Here is a 16891-nt window from a genome sequence, read left to right as displayed (position 1 = left end):
AATCTGTCGAAACTCCAGCCTAGATTTGAGCTTGTGCAAACAAACACGGGTTAAAAGCATCTTTATTTTTTTATTGGGATTGGCGCTCCAATGCTTAAGCTAGTGAAGGAAAAAAAAAATGTGTAGGTGATGAGTTTCAAAAGGAGAAAATAAGCTAAATACCAGAAACTCTATCTGAGTCCCTTGGGCAATATTTACAGACAAGCTTGTCCCGATGGGCGAGTGGTCGCTAACATAACGTGAGTTGGTTGAAACGGGTGGTAGTGTTTGGTTAGACATGTGTGGACTTTGCCATGACAAGTTGGCGATTTGGCTGGGATGAGTGAGGCTGTCGAACCACCCCGTAGGACCAATTGACACTTAATTTTTGGAAAGCGGTCCCATTGTTGCTCCCTTCAGTGGAATTATGCCAGGTGGAGGTTTTGCCGTGGAACGCCCGTCAGGTCGACGTCCTACGACTTTTCCGATGTGAGCTGTCTTACCTACCACTGTCCGAAGAAGAAGAAGAAGCAAGATGCTTGACTTGACTTCAAGTCGCACTGCTTAAATTCAATGCATCTGCCAACTGCAACTACGTCAATTAAATGCCTCTGCCAACATCAACTTGTTGACTTTTCTAACAAGCTATGTTCCCGCGGGGTTAAAAACATACCTAGTTTTCTTTACAAGTGCAATAATATTTTGAAATGAAAATGTGACTATGGTAAGACGTTAATAATCATGATACAATAGTGTGGACTTTACGATTGTTAATTAGTAATTCATCTATAACTATTTAAGATGTAAAATGTAATTTGCGTACTAATATAATGAGTCAAACACATGTCCAAAATGGGTCTAAAAAGTAATATTTTTTAAAATAAATACTTGTTCACCATCATAGAGATTTTGCTCTCCTATTCAGTATAAGCACTATTAAGAAATTTAAAAAAAAAAACGATATACCAACTGCATAACATGGACATTGTGTAGAGAAATGAACTATTTTATCATAACATTGCAATTTGTAGAAAATATTATCTCAATGCTTGACTTCTATTGCAACTTTTGCCTTTCTCCATGCTTTTCATTTTACACTCTCTGCAGTAAATAGTGGGGAAATCGTCCAAAAAGTTCTAAACATATTATATGATTACTAATTCGATTCTGAACCATTTAATTGTGCCACTTTAATCCTAAATCTTTCCACGATTTGCCAATTTAGTTATAAACTTTTCAATTATGCCAATTTAGCACTAAAGATTTAAACATTTGCCAATTTAGTTTTTTCGGCAATTTTTGGCCGAAAATTACTAACGTGACGGTCTAGTCGGTACTGGCCGTCCTACGTGGCACGTCGGCGTAGGACGGAAGGCTCTGTAGAACGGTTGGTGCTGATGCAAACAATCTTTGTAATTTTTTTTAATTATACAAATTTATTCTGTATTATTATTTTTCCTTTTCGTTTCTTTTTTTTTTTTTTTCGTTTTTCCATCCTCAGGACCTTATCCCATCGGCCACAGGCGAGGGCCACCCTCACTAGCCCAGGCGCGGGCGTCCCTCGCTTGAGCCTGAGGCTAGCAGAGGTCACTGGCCATTGACGAGGCCCGACGATGGGCGGCGGAGGGTAAAACGGAAAAAGAGAAAAGAAAACAGAAAAAGAAAAGAAAAAGAAAAGGAAAGGAAGGACAGGAAAAAAAATTTCATTAAATTAAAAAAGTTGCAAAAATTGTTCAAGTCAACGCGAGCCATGCCACGTCAGCACCCGCCATGCCACGTCGGATGGATAACGTTGACTAGACCATCACGTTAGTGATTTTCCGTCAAAATTAGTCGAAAGGAATAAAATGGCAAATCGTTAAAAGGTTCAGGACTTAGCAAACTATCAAAAAGTTCACGACTAAATTGGCATAATTCAAAGGTTTATGATTAAATTGGCACGATTGATAAGTTTAGGATTGAATTAGTTGTCATATGATAAGTTTAGAACTTTTTAGATAATTTTTTTGAAAATAGTGGTATAACAGTTTCGTTGATCCTGGACTTTGGTTATTTTAGTCTCAATGTGATTAGGACGAAGATCTGTTCGCGAAACTCGCGCTTATTGTGTTCTGAGTACCTGAAAGTCAGGATTTTTTATGCACGGAAAAGAGAAAAGTCGTCGCCTCTATTACAGCACGGGCAATTAACGAGGAAACGAGTGATGAACTGGGCCACATGATGTTTCAGCTTTCGTTCATTGACTTGATCATTAATAGTTTCCTTGCAAATTGCAACTCACAGCCTTTAATTTTTCCCAACTTGAGAGGCCCATGAAAGATCTGTCATGACTATTCTTGCATTGATTACATCAACATGTTTTAGTACGGAAGATCATGTTGGCCGTTATATATTTTGCGAATTGTTTTGAAACAATTCGCACAAACACCTTAAGAGACTCAAGCTGAGAACGCTCCATTACCAATCCTCATGGACCTTCCCCATAGAGATCGGGTTTCATCCAGGTCAGTCTTATGGTTAACTACCATCATTCTTTTGTTAGGGAGTGTCCTAGCTTTAGTGGAAGCTGGCAGGGACGAGATTGATCGGCTTGCTTTGCTAGAATTCAAGGCCCGAGTAGCCAATTCCAATGGGGTTTTGAGCTCGTGGAATGATTCTAGCCACTTCTGCAAGTGGTACGGTGTCACATGCAGTCATAGACACCAAAGAGTCACGATATTGGATCTCCGCTCCAAGAACCTGTCCGGGGTCGTGCCGCCCTGTATTGGTAACCTCAGCTTTTTGAGGGAAGTCAATCTGCACAGCAACAATTTCCACTCCGAAATTCCCTCGCAATTTGGCCGCTTGTTTCGATTGCAGAAGTTAATCCTTTATAACAACTCCTTCAGTGGACAAATCCCATTGAATCTCTCCCGTTGCTCTAATTTGCTCGTCCTTGACTTTGGTGAGAACAAACTCAGAGGAAATTTGCCTTCGGAACTCGGCTCCTTGTCCAATCTCCAACAACTCATAGTTGAAAAAAACAACTTGACAGGAAACATTCCGCCGTCGTTTGGAAACTTGTCCTCTCTTCAACTCTTCGCAACATCGTTTAATAACCTCAGCGGTATGATCCCGAAGACCCTCGGCCGGCTGAGAACACTAAACACTCTCTTTCTTGGGCATAATAAATTTGTTGGTACGATTCCTCTCTCAATCTTCAATATATCCACTTTGACAGCCCTTGATGCGGCCGAAAACCAAATCGAGGGGGGCTTACCCAGCAACCTAGGCTTCACTCTTCCGAATCTCAAGAAAATCGGTTTGTATGACAACCACCTCACTGGACCCATTCCTGAGTCAATATCCAACGCCTCTAATCTCAGTTTTTTCGAAATCTCGAGTAACAACTTTACCGGGAAAGTCCCTTCTTTCTCAAAGATGAGAGGACTCTATTGGTTTAACATCGTCGAAAACAACTTAGGAAGTGCGCAATCTGCTGATCTTGACTTCCTCTGCTCTTTAACCAACTCCACAAACTTGACAAAATTGGTTATAGCCGGCAATGCTTTTCGAGGACCAATACCCGACTGTATCGGTAACCTCTCTATCACCCTTTCAGTATTTTCGTTAGCAATCAATTATATTTCTGGAACCTTACATTCTGGAATTGGAAATCTCATCAATTTGGAGATCCTACATATGTCAGACAACAACATCTCGGGAAACATTCCTTCCGAGATTGGAAATCTGAACAAAATGAAGTTTCTGGATCTTGGACAAAATAGGTTCTCGGGGCAGATACCAGAATCTATCGGGAATTTAAGTATGTTGACCAAATTTTACTTGGCTGACAATAATCTCTGGGGCTCGATACCATCGTCACTAGGAAACTGCCAGAATTTACTTCTCTTGGACCTTTCAAACAACGACCTTAGCGGTAATATACCCTCGAAAATTGTGGGAATCTCATCTTTGTCGATTTATCTCGATTTGTCTCAAAATAGTCTTCATGGCTCTCTTCCAAGAGAAGTTGGAAACTTGAAAAATCTAGGCATATTACTTCTTCATGGGAACAGATTATCTGGACAAATTCCAAGCAGTATCGGCAACTGTATATCCATGGAACGCCTATATGTACATGATAACTTTTTTGAAGGACCCCTACCATTGACTATGAGTTCCATGAGAGGTCTACTCGTTTTGAATGTTTCCAACAACCAATTGTCCGGACAAATCCCAAAATTTCTAGAGTCGCTGAATCTGACGAATTTGAGCCTATCTTACAATGATTTCGAGGGTGAATTGCCTACAAGAGGAGTTTTCAGAAGTGCCATTTCAACTTCAGTTGTTGGAAACAATAAGCTTTGCGGGGGTCTGCCAGATTTTCAACTACCGAAATGTGTCTATGAAGAGTCAAAGCGGACAAGAATAAGAGGAACTGCAAAAATTCTAATATCCACAGTCTCTGCTCTTGTAGGAGTAGCCTGCATATTGTCTCTGTTGTACTTATTCTGGTGTAGACACAATAAGAACACAACAGCTCCAAGCTCTTCTGAAGATGGACTTGTGCATGTTTCTTACCACAGTATATTTAAAGCGACGGGTGGATTCTCCTCCACCAATCTGCTCGGTGTGGGCAGTTTTGGGTCTGTGTACAAAGGGCTTCTTCATCAAACTCAGTCGATCGTAGCCATCAAGATTCTTGACCTTACGCGTCATGGAGCTTCCAAAAGCTTCATAGCCGAGTGCGGGGCCTTAAGAAGAATTCGACACCGTAATCTCGTGAAGGTACTCACGGCATGTTCTGGGTTTGATTTTAATGGAAATGATTTCAAGGCACTGGTCTATGAATTCATGTCGAATGGGAGTTTGGATGAATGGCTGCACCCAATTGCATTGCAATATACAACGAGAAGCAAGTTGAGTCTACTTGAGAGAGTGAATATTGCAATTGATGTTGCTTGTGCACTAGAATATCTCCATCATCACTGTGAAACGCCAATAGTTCATTGTGATCTAAAGCCCAGCAATGTCCTTCTTGACGATGAAATGACTGGACATGTAGGTGATTTCGGGCTTGCCAGGTTCCTTCCGGAAGTAACACATAAGTTACTGGTCGATCAATCAAGCTCTATCAGGGTAAAAGGATCTTTTGGCTACGTAGCTCCAGGTAATGATACAGTAGTTAGGTCTTTCAGTTTATTTTCTTATATCGAATATGTAATTTGAAGACCGATCCTTGGACAAAATGGCATAAACTCAAAACATCACCAAGACTATATTTCGATCTCAATTATTCACTATGCATCACTACACTCTATTGACTGTTGTAGAGTACGGCTTGGGAAGTACGGTATCCACACAAGGAGATGTGTATAGCTTCGGAGTCCTTGTTTTAGAGATGTTCACAAGCAAGAGGCCAACCGATGACATGTTTGAAAATGGACTGGACCTTCATCACTTCGCAAAGGCAGCTCTAGCAGATCGAGTGGAAAAGGTAATCGATTCCGTTCTACTTCAGGAAGTTAACAAGTCAGAGAGTAAATGGGCAGTCACTCCGAAGTGCAAGAACAAAAGCTGGTGTAGTATTCAGGAATGTTTGATTTCGATCATCGAAATAGGAGTTGCTTGCTCTTCTGAGTCTCCGAGGGAACGAATTGACATCGGCGATGCAGTGACTAAACTCCAAGGAATCAAGAAGAAACTTCTTGAGTTCATTGTCATTGCCTAGTTCATGTAAACCCGAACTTCATATGGAGTCATGAGGTCTTCATGTTCATTGCTTTGTCTGGAAGTGGATATGGAATTTTGCCATTCAAAGACAATTTGAATCTGGCAATAGCAAAACTGCAAGTAATGGAGACTAGTGAGTTAGCAATCCAAGGAAGATCTATGAAAAATAAATGTACTTTGTTTTGCTTTAGCTTCTAATAAAAGTTCCACCGGACATTTAATAGTATGGACGTTTGTCTTGTCTCTTGCAAACTTGGCCTGTTTGTTGTGGCTTTTAAAACCAAAAGAAATTACTAACTGACTTTCCTCTAAAAGTTAAATATTGTTTAAATTTATGAAAGCATATGAAAAGGAATATGCAATTACATATATCAATATTTGTTCATCTTATATCTATAGAAAAGCCAGAGCTAAGAGAATATGCGCTTTTGTGATCATCATATGGTAAACTTTACCTCTATAATTGCCACATGACAAACCATATGGCATAATTGTGTCACATGGCCCATATTTGTTCAATTAGCATTAGTTTTGTAATTTGTCATCCTCAAGCATTTATTATTTATTCTATTTAAATTTAAACTTAAGAATGAATAGAAAGCAAGTATGTTATTCTTAAGTGGATTTGTCCAATAAAAGAAATAATAAAAAAATCTTGAATTAAATTTCAATTGTCCTTCCCAAATATTTATCTTCTTTCGACTTTTGTCATTGATTTTATATTTGAAAAAAAAAGCAAATTAAGATAAAGTGTCTTCAAATATAAAATTAGTCCTTTACTCGGAAAATAATTCAAAAAGAGAAATATATCATATTAAATGAATAACATTTATAATTTGAAGTATAGTTCTCGTTAACTACGTGAATAAACTATCTGTTTAACTCAAAAATAAATTGAAATAATGTGAATGATATATTATTTTATTAATTGAATAAATTTTACTTAATATTCACTAAAGTTGAGCATTACATTCAAATAATAAAAGTTCAAAATCATTTGAATTACATTTCATTTAATTTTGTTTACTTCTTTCAGAATGCACTTATTTTAAATTTCACTTACTTTAAATATAATAGTGGGGTAAGTACAGCGCAAGTGCCATAACTTTTGTACGGAGGACACTTAAGTGTCATAACTTTTTTTTGGCTCACTTGAGTGCCATAACTTTCAAAAAAATGATCACTCAAGTGCCACTTACGAGCTGATCGTGAGGGCTCGAAATCGCGGCTTTTCCGGTCGAACGGTGACCTTCCCGGCAAGGCGAGCACCACCAGCTTGAAGAGGGGGTGTCGGCGAATCATTCCATGGCCTCCGTTCGTCTCGAAATTTCCATTTTAGCCTCCATTGACGAAGGTAAAAATGCTTCGTAGTCACACAATTTATCAAGCCGATTTGTGTGACTACGAAGCATTTTTACTTTCGTCAACGGAGGCTAAAACGGAAATTTCGAAACGAACGGAGGCCATGGAATGATTCATCGACACCCCTTCTTCAAGCTGGTGGTGCTCGCCTCGCCAGGAAGGTCACCGTTTGATCGGAAAAGTCGCGATTTCGGACCCTCACGACCAGCTTGTCAGAGGGTTTGGTCGTGAGGGCCCGAAACCGCGGCTTTTCCAGCCAAACGGTGACCTTTCCGGCAAGGCGAGTACCACCAGATTGAAGAGGGGTATCGGTGAATCATTCTATGGCCTCCGTTCGTCTCGAAATTTCTATTTTAACCTCCGTTGACGAAGGTAAAAATGCTTTGTAGTCACACATTTATCGAGCCGATTTGTGTGACTACGAAGCATTTTTACCTTCGTCAATGGAGGCTAAAACGGAAATTTCGAGACGAACGGAGGCCATGGAATGATTCGCCGACATCCTCTCTTCAAGTTGGTGGTGCTCGCCTTGCCGGGAAGGTCACCGTTCGACCGGAAAAGTCACGGTTTCGGGCCCTCACGATCAGTTCGTAAGTGGCACTTGAGTGATCATTTTTTGAAAGTTATGGCACTTAAGTGTCCTCCGTACAAAAGCTATGGCACTTGCGCTGTACTTATCCCAGCGTACATCATTTGAAGCAAATTTGTATAGTAATAAATGAAAATGGAAAATGAAAATATTCTTTTCCAAAATCCACCCAATTTGATAAGGACGTCAATTACATTTTTCCAAATGAAATTTGAAATAGATTGGATATACCTTTGTAATTCCAAATTACAAACGGAAAATCATAAACATGTCAATTCAAGTACGAGGATAATGACTCCTTTCCTCTTTATGAATGGGGGGCTCTCCATTTATATCAAAACCTCTGATGGATGAAAACATACCGAAAATTTACAGAAATGTTCTTTTACGAATATGGGTTATTTCTCACGAACGCAAAGCTCATTGAAGGTCATCATGACCCTGGGGATTTGAAAGTTTTTATGATTGAGTTGAGATCAATGCCATCAATGGCATCGAATTTTCAGCACTTAATTTTCAATTTTATCAATGTTGAAAATATAAATAAGATATGTTTAATAATAAGTGAATATTGAATACCAAATAATACTACTTTGGTAGCTAATCAGGAGAACTTTTAATAAGTTTTTACAAAATATTTAGCAAGGTTCTAATTGCCAATAAACATCTTTTTCTATCGAATGAATTAAGTGGCCTTTCCTTACCTAGTGATTTTCTGACTTAATTAAACCTATTAAGCTTAACCTAATCATGATTGTCAAAAGTGTTTGTTTTTATTGAGTGATAAATATTTTAGTTTTCAAGACTTAATTGAGTTACCAAACCACACGTAAATTTGGAAACTACTCTCCTCGGATTTACTCTCAGCAAACAACTTTTTAATGTATTATAGCATGGATGTAAATTTTGGTAACTATACATAAACTACTCCTCGTCTCGGCTCATCGCTCATAGACTCTACTGCATCTACGCTGAGCGGATCCGCAGCCCTAGCTTTGCTTTGGCCCCATCTTTGTCTCCTCCGGCTTCTGCGAGGTATTGTTTGAAGTGCGTTAAAATCTCCGCTGCTCCTTTTGGTGCCTTCGGTGGACATGGCGGCGGCGGCGGTAATGGCAGTGGAGGAGGAGGCGGCTGTGGTGGCGGAGTAGACGGTTTGGATGGGAGGGCAAAATTGGTCGTGGATGGAGCCAAGGAAGCCTCAGCTGTCTCCTCTGATGTCATAATTCTCGACATCAGAGTAAGCCTCTCTCTCTATATATATCTCTCTCTCGCACTTTATGTGAATATACAAGCTAAAGCTTCGATTTTGTCTATGCATGTTTGACTTACCTTGCATCATAATGCTGAAGATGTTATTACGTGGTGCACAAGTTAGTTAACCATTGCACATTGCTTTGGTTTTTTCTTGTAATTCTGGAAGAGAGTTTGCTATTATACTCTCAAAGGCAACAAGAATCGTCCATTTTTCTATGAGGAAAATCGTCATCATCCACTGTGTTACGCGTTTTGTTGTCACGCCCCGAACCCGAACGAGCGCACGATCATCCCTTTGTGGTCGTAATGTACGAGACATCCCAGGACTTGTCGCCGACCCAATCAAAATACTAACGAGCAACGCATGCGGAAGCAACCTCGAACTCTCCAAACAACATATAAACAACGGGATAGTAGAGAGACAAAGAATACACATTAACAAGACACTTTTATAAACATAACATCGATTACAACACATACATTTGCAAACCATCTACGAGGCCACTATCAATGAACCACGCACAACAACAAGGAATCGGGTGGTTGGTAAGCTTAACTCCTCTACAAAAAAGGAGCACTCAAAAGATGAGCTAACTCGACCTATCCTCAATCCCCGTAGTATTCTGGCAGCGTCTCCGGATCAATCACGGTCGTTGGTCTGAAATGGTTTGGTTATACAACCATGAGAACACTTCTCAATAAGCAACTACCTAAACCTCGCTTAGGCCAAAGCGTACCTCTGAACAATTCTAAACATGCAATACCGACATCCAACATGTCATAACAATCACAGGCGCCCTTACCTCGCCTCGGCACATACACAAGCCCTGCACGTTAGAATATCGCCATAACATGGCCAATTGCTCATCAAGCTTGTACAACGCAATTCAAGGTATAATCATGCATAACACGGTTAATAACCCAGACGTGCTCAACATTAAATTCAATCATGGCATTCTCCAATGCATAGCACACGTTTATAAATGTCCAGATTATTAACGACCCCTCGGGCCACCGAACTCCCGCCGGTCTTCTGGCGTGACCAGGCATCGTCCCGCTACGTCGGCGACGGCAACGTTGGGGATCGAACACCCCCCGGCAAGCCGGGTACCCAACGGCATTCCACTTAGGAGCATCGATCCGGCCTCCACCGCGATCGGCATCGTCTGGGATCGAACACCCCCCGGCAAGCCGGGTACCAGACGGCAACGTTGGGGTTCGAACACCCCCCGGCAAGCCGGGTACCCAACGGCATCGTCTAGAACTCCCGCCTAGACGGAACGTGTCGTGACCATGCACACACCTCAGCAATCATTATCAATTCTTATCTTTGTAAATTAGCCCAATGTCAACTAAATCCGTCAAACGCCACGATAACATCGAATAGTCCCCGAGAGAGAGAAAACCGGAATTGCACACATTCGGGCTATTCTGGGCAGTTTGCGCAACAACCGAAATATCTTTGAAATAAATAGTAATTCAATTCCAAAAATTCTGAAATTTGCATATGTTATACAAAACATCTTGATGAACATTTTTCATGAAGAACACAAGATCCATTTCTGTCTAGAACCACCTCTTTTTTTCATCCAAAGTCGGACATAAAACATTTCATTCGGACTGGCCATCCGGCTTCCAAAATGCATTTCAAGTAGTAACCAAATCTCCTTAGAACGATTTGAAATTTTTATATGTCATAGAAAAAAATGTCTCCAACAAGTTTTTTGAAGGAAGTATTTTGAAAATAGGTCTACAAAAATTTATAAAAATTCGAACAGACCCGAAGGTCGGAGGAACAGTGTTTCCGGCAGACTTATTTCGGTCAAAATATGGACTTACGAATGGCACTAAATGATCTCTAAAAATTCCAGATTTAATATATGTCAAACGTCAAGATGTTATGAACAACTTTCATGAAGAATACTTCCTCAAATTAGGCCCACACAAGTTACAGTAAAAATAGAAAAATCCAGCGACACAGCAGCAACCTTACCGAAAATTAACCAACAAGCACAACCAAGCAAACCAAGCACAACCAGCCACTAAACCAACTATCCACAGTCCTTAAACCATCTCTAACATGTCCATTAGTCACCCCTTAGCCTAGTCAAGGGTTAGGAAGCCACTTACTCTTAGCCTAAGCAAGAAAGCCGAGCAACGGGAGCAATAGAGAGCCTCGGCACGGCAACGGCTACTCCGGCGAAGCAATGGCGAGGGCGGACGGCTGATGGCAGCTCAGGTGGTCGGTGATGGTGTGAGGGTGATCGTGGGTGGTGGTGATGGCGAGAGGGAAAAGGGGCTGGTCTCGGCGGAGAGCGGCAAGAAGAAACCGAAGTAGTGAAGCGGGAACAAAGCGGCAAGCCACAAAGCGAGAAGAAGAAGGGGAAGAATAAGCAATGATGAGGGCTGGTGGGGAGTCGTGGGGCTGGTCAGCAACGGCATGGGAAGGTCGGGGAGTCAGCAATTGGGGCAGCGGTCGGCAAGCGAAAGGCGCAGCGAGACACAAGCGAGAGGAAGAAGCAGCACGGCGGCGAAGCAACGAGAAATGAATAAGTCGGCGGTAGCGGCAGTAGCAAGCCGAAACGAAGCAGCAAGTGAGGTTCATCATGGGCAGCAGCAGCAAAGGCGTGGGCAGCAGAGGAAGTCAGCAAGGAGGAGAGGTCAACAAGTCAGCAGAAGAAGGGGTGTCAGCGGTAGCAAGCAGAAGCAACGTGAGGCAGAGGAGTCAACAACGTGGGGCAGCTTGGGAGTCAGCAAAGCAAAGGAAAGCAGAAGCACGTGAGCAACGCAGAAGCAGAAATAGAAACGTGGGGACGCTCGGCGGGGAAGGAGGAGGAGAGAGAGAGGAGAGAGAGAGATTTTCAACATTATTCATCCAAATATTTTGTCCGTAATTTTCCTTTTTCCGCAATTCCGATCAACCCGATAATTGGCCACACTTTAACGAGACGGCGTCCAATAAATTAGTTGTGGAAATCTTGAAACTTCGATACCCAATTCTGAGTCTAATTAATGACCAAATTCAATCGAATGCGACTTTAGTGTATCTCGAACTAACGGGCGGCTTTTAGGAATTACGCGTATCGACTCGTGGCCGATTCGATATAGAGCCACATCTAAGTTTACTCGAGCCATGGCGACCTCGGTTGTCATGTAATTGCGAGAGTCAATCACTAGTTCCGAATGACACGATCGTTCGGATTAGGTTCAGGATCGTTCGAAATTTATACAATGGCCAAGCGGAATCACCCGCGATCCAATTGCACGACATTTGCGAATCGTTCCATAACCATCCTTGGATCTGCCTTTAACGGTCCAAAATATTCCCTCGCCAATCCTTATGGTCGAAGTGTCAATCCATGGCTAAGTTCTTAGGTCCACGTACTCGATTCCTGGCTAGCCCTTCCCTAACGGTTAGTCTACTCGAGAGTGATCAATTCCGAGCGAGATTTCACTGAAAGCGCATTGAAGAAATATTCATTTCATAAATCCCGAGAATGGGTCGAAATTCAGAATGTCACATTTGTCCTCTCATAAACGTGAAGAGAAATAAGGTTTTAAATTTATCTCTTATGTGGGTGGAAAGAATTGCAAGAGAAATGGCTTTCATCAATTTTTTCGTTTTTTTAATACTTTTACAAGAATGGATACTTGAAATTGTCGACAAAAATCAGGTCTTAACCAGGTAGATGAGATTTTCAAGCGAGGAGGAATCTATTGAATTGCAGAAAATTGAACTATTCTTCATTCAAGAGTCTCACATGCGAGTAATGGTTTTGATTTTCAATTTATAACGATGCAGTATCTGGGGCAGAGCACTTGACTAATCCTCACTGAGTATGGTGGCCATTTGCCCCACACCCCATGGTTGATAACCGGAGATACATGGGTCTATGCTCCTTGGGTGCCTCAAGAGAAATGCACAACTGTGGTAATTTGAACTCAAGTCATGAGCGAAAAACACGAATACAAGCATACCACTCGAGCAACCCATTGGATTACATCTGGAGATTAATATAAATTGAATGAATATATCAATTACTTGAGTAATAGAACGTCACGGATTCTGAGAATTTTTCTACTACAAGGTGGTTTATTATCAATTAGAATCAGTCCATTAAATAAGACGCGACAAAGTCCAAAACGATTATCATAACATATGAAACATATATGAACGCACCAACAGAATTCTAGCATATTATTTTCCCTTCTTGCTAATTCCACGATCTAGGGCTGATTTGTACAACTCTGCCCATTGGGCCGTGCGAATCTAATCCAAATATAAATATATGTCATAAGTCAGATCCATGCGGATAATTATAGCAACATATAGGAAATTCGGTCTTTAGGAATGTGCCGAAACTCCAGCCAAGAAATGAGCCTGCGCACACAAACAAGATGGGTTTTTTTTTTATCTGTCCTACTCTAATTCTCATCTTACTCTTAGACTTTTGACTTGCCTTTTGCAGAGCATGAGAGTCGAAACCTATACCTGAAACTAAACGTCTCCACCCCCAGCTTCCTGCGAAGGTGGGGATTTGAACTCCTCACCTCTCCCTTCCCACTTGGGAAGGTTGGCCACTGGAGCAATCCCCAATGGTTAAAGCGTCCAAAATATATATTCGTATTTACCCTCCAATACTCAAGTTAGTGAGTGGAGAGTATGTGTAGGTGAGCTTTTTTTTTTTTTTGGACAGAGTGTAGGTGAGCTTAAAAGGGAAAAAATGAGCTAACAAGCAAAAGCTTTATCCGAGTCCCTTGGGCAGTATTTATAGACAAGCTTACTTTGGTGGACGAAACGTGCTAACATTGTAACGACTCAGTCCGACGAGGGTGGGGAATGATCGCCGGGGTCAGAGAGCCTGTACAAGGAGCGGCTCTTGGCAAGCTTCTAAGATGGTGAATGGGGTAAGAATGAATCAAACCGTGCACCGAATATGGAGAGAGCGATTCCAAGATATATATATATATGAAAACTGGAATTAACTCATGGATGCGTCTTTTAATGTAACGTCAATGCTTAGCTTTAAAATTCCAAAGTTAAGCGTGCTTAAATAGGAGCACTCTCAGGATGGGTGACCTCATGAGAAAGTGCTCACCTATATGCTAAAGAACAAAATCATGAGGCTCGGTATGAGATAGACCAAAACAAACAATACCTCAGTGAGTTAATCCAGGGCGTCACAAACATAACGCGTCACAAACATAACGTGATTTGGTTAGAAATATGGGAAATTGCCACGGCAATCTGTGATTTGGTGGGGATAGTGTTAGTGGTCTGCCCTAAGAATTAATCAAGGTTGATACTCTAATATTAGTTGTGGATTATGTGACATCCCGAATTTCGGCCCATTTTTGGGATTTATAAAACGTGTAATTCGTCAGTGTGCTTATAATAGAATCTCGCCCGGGAACTGATCACTCTCGGATTTTTGTTTTTAAAAATAGAGATTTCGTTAGAATCGCACTCGATCGAATTTGGCCGTTATTTAGACCCCAGACTTGGCAGTCGATTTTCGGGAGTGTCGGGACGAAATAAATTGGACGGTGTTAATATTATGGTAGCCAACGTTGAGATTGTCAGGAATAATGGAAAAATGAGAGTTTTTGACCGAGTGTGAATTTGGACTAGTAGACCTCCCTCGTTATAGTTTGGTTCAATTAATTTGGCGTTTGTCCCTTTTTATATTCTAGGCTTATTTTAGACCGGCAGATCGTTTTCGATTTTGAGATTGGGCCTTAGGATCGCGATTAATATTTGAATGAAAATTATTTTTTTTCATTTCTTTTGTTCTCTCTCGCGCCGAAGACACCCCCTTGGCCGCGCGTCCGTCCTACTCTCTCTCTTTCTTTTTCTTTTTTCTTTCTTTCTCTCTTCTATCTCTCCTCCGCGCACACGCTCCCCCCCCCTTCTGACCGCGCACGTTCCCTCTCACTCTTTCTCTCTCTCTCTCTCTCTCCCCTTCTGACCGCACGCAACATCCCCATGCAACGTCCACTCTCGCCCATACCCCCCTCTGACACTCTCTCTCCTCTCTCTTTCTTCCTTCTTCTTCCCTTTCTTCTTCCTTTTTCTTTCTCTTCTGGCCTTTTCTTCAGTCTTCTTCTTCCTCCCCCAACGAGCCTGCGCATGGCCCTGCTCCGCCAGCGCCGACCCGGCTTGCCAACCGCCGCTCGTCGGACCAACCTCCCCCGCCCGTCGCCACCGCGCGTCGTCCGGCCGTCGCCTCCGCTCTGTGGTCGGACGCCCCCGACGCCGCCGCGAGCTCGCGAAGCGCCCGCAGCTCGCCTGCTGGCCCCGCGTCGTTGTCGCTGGCTCCAATGCCGCCGATCGCCGCCGTGTCCCACCCCAAGCAGCCGGCAAGCCCCCTTTTCTCCTTCTCTCTCTCTCTCTCTCTCTCTCTCTCTCTCTCTCTCTCTCTCTCTCTCTCTATTTGGCCGTGAGAGGCCTCGAGCCGGAGGAGCTCCGCCGCCGCCGTCACTGTTCCGGCGCAGATCCGTCGCCTCGCCCAGCCGTCCAGCCGTTCCATTTCTCTCTCTATCTCTGACCGTGCCCCTCTCTCTCCCTCTCTAGGCCGTGGATTAGCTTAAACCGTCGCCGCCGCTGCCGTTCGCCGGAGCCGCCGCCGCCGCCGTTGCATTCCGGCGAGGGACTGCCGCTGCCCAGCCCCTTTTCGTCGCGTGTTCGGCCCGTTTCAAGCTTAGGACATCCGGTGAGTTTGACCCTAAGCCCTAATTAGGACAATTTGCATTTCTAGACGGGTTTTAGGGGTTAATTAGGGTAATTAGGGGCTGAATGGTGGCTGTTGATATGGGCTGGTTCGGTGGTGTTTTTGGTGACCAAGGATGATTATTTAGTCGAGGTTTAGCGGCCCGTATAGTGCTGTGATGTGGCGAAGCATGGGTGCCGAGATTTAGACAAAATGGCGAACTTAGTGGATGAAATTGATAGACCGGGTGGTGGCTATTTTGGTGGCTGTTCTACGGGCTTAGTGCGATAAATGAATGGAGGTTTAGTAGCCTGAAAAGCGCCGAGTATTGGCTGGACAGATTTGGATCGGATTAGCCCAAGTTTGGGAAGTTTCGGGTTTAAAATGTGGATTCTAGTGCGCACCTTATTTGGCATTATGGTGGCTGATTAAAATGGTGTCTTGGGGAGTCTAGTGGAACATTTTGAGGTCATTAAATGGCCCGGCGCAATTGATTTAGTGGCTGTCCACTTTGGAAATTAGTCGGACAAGGCGTGATTGAATTGAGGTTTGGAGTGTAAGTGCCGGAAATGATGGATTGACCGAACTAGTGGTTGAATTGTCCCTAAATGCGAGTGATTTTGTAGTGCCATGACATGTGCCTAATGCTATCAGGAAGGGAGTAATGTGATGGGCCTCAATTTCTGTGGATTCATGCTGAACTGATTGTGTGATTTATACGTGTGAATTGTGTACCATGCATGAGTGCTTGAATTGAATTTCATGGTCGTGCTAATATGTGGGTTGGGCATATTGAAATGTTGATTGGACATGGTGCACTGTGAACTAATTAACTGGCGTTGTGCTATTGAATGTCCATTGTGAAATCGTGAATGCCCGAGTGTGAAGTTTATGGCCATGAGTTTGCATCACGAGCATTGGCACGGCATGTGCATTTACAAGTGTGCTCGAGTGACATGTGCATCCTAAAATGCCCTGATGCGTTTAACGCGGGGTTCAGATGAAAATGGGTGCTTGTGAATGTGTGATCACAATAAACCCTGATGCGTTTTACGCGGGGTAGTGAACCCGTCCTGAGGCGTGTTACGCGGGACGATGCCCGGACTACCGGAAGATGGCCAAACCTGATGCGTTTTACGCGGGTGTTGTGCCATGAGCCTGATGCGTTTTACGCGGGCTAGAGATCGATCTCGAAGTGATGGACCTGATGCGTTTTACGCGGGTCGGACCTGATGCGTTTAACGCGGGTCGGAGGAGAAATTGATAAATGGCAAGTGTGCTG

At 42.8% G+C, this 16891-nt stretch overlaps 1 protein-coding gene across 1 annotated transcript in view; it reads left to right on the top strand.

The window, feature by feature from the left end:
• The first annotated feature begins 2292 nt into the window (after positions 1–2292).
• LOC115691434 (probable LRR receptor-like serine/threonine-protein kinase At3g47570) overlaps positions 2293–16891 on the top strand; it is an 82031-nt gene continuing 67432 nt past the window's right edge. Inside the window, exon 1 of the mRNA XM_056303314.1 lies at positions 2293–5131. Coding sequence (XP_056159289.1) covers positions 2449–5131 — 2683 coding nt within the window. The 5' untranslated portion in view covers positions 2293–2448. The remainder of the gene's footprint in view (positions 5132–16891) is intronic.

The sequence above is a fragment of the Syzygium oleosum genome, unplaced genomic scaffold (assembly GCF_021117445.2).
Source record: "Syzygium oleosum isolate NSW1041296 unplaced genomic scaffold, Sole_v2.1 Sole_v2.27, whole genome shotgun sequence".
Classification (NCBI taxonomy): domain Eukaryota; kingdom Viridiplantae; phylum Streptophyta; class Magnoliopsida; order Myrtales; family Myrtaceae; genus Syzygium; species Syzygium oleosum.
Note: the sequence above shows the minus strand (reverse complement) of the source record. Positions and strands in the feature narration are given on the sequence as shown.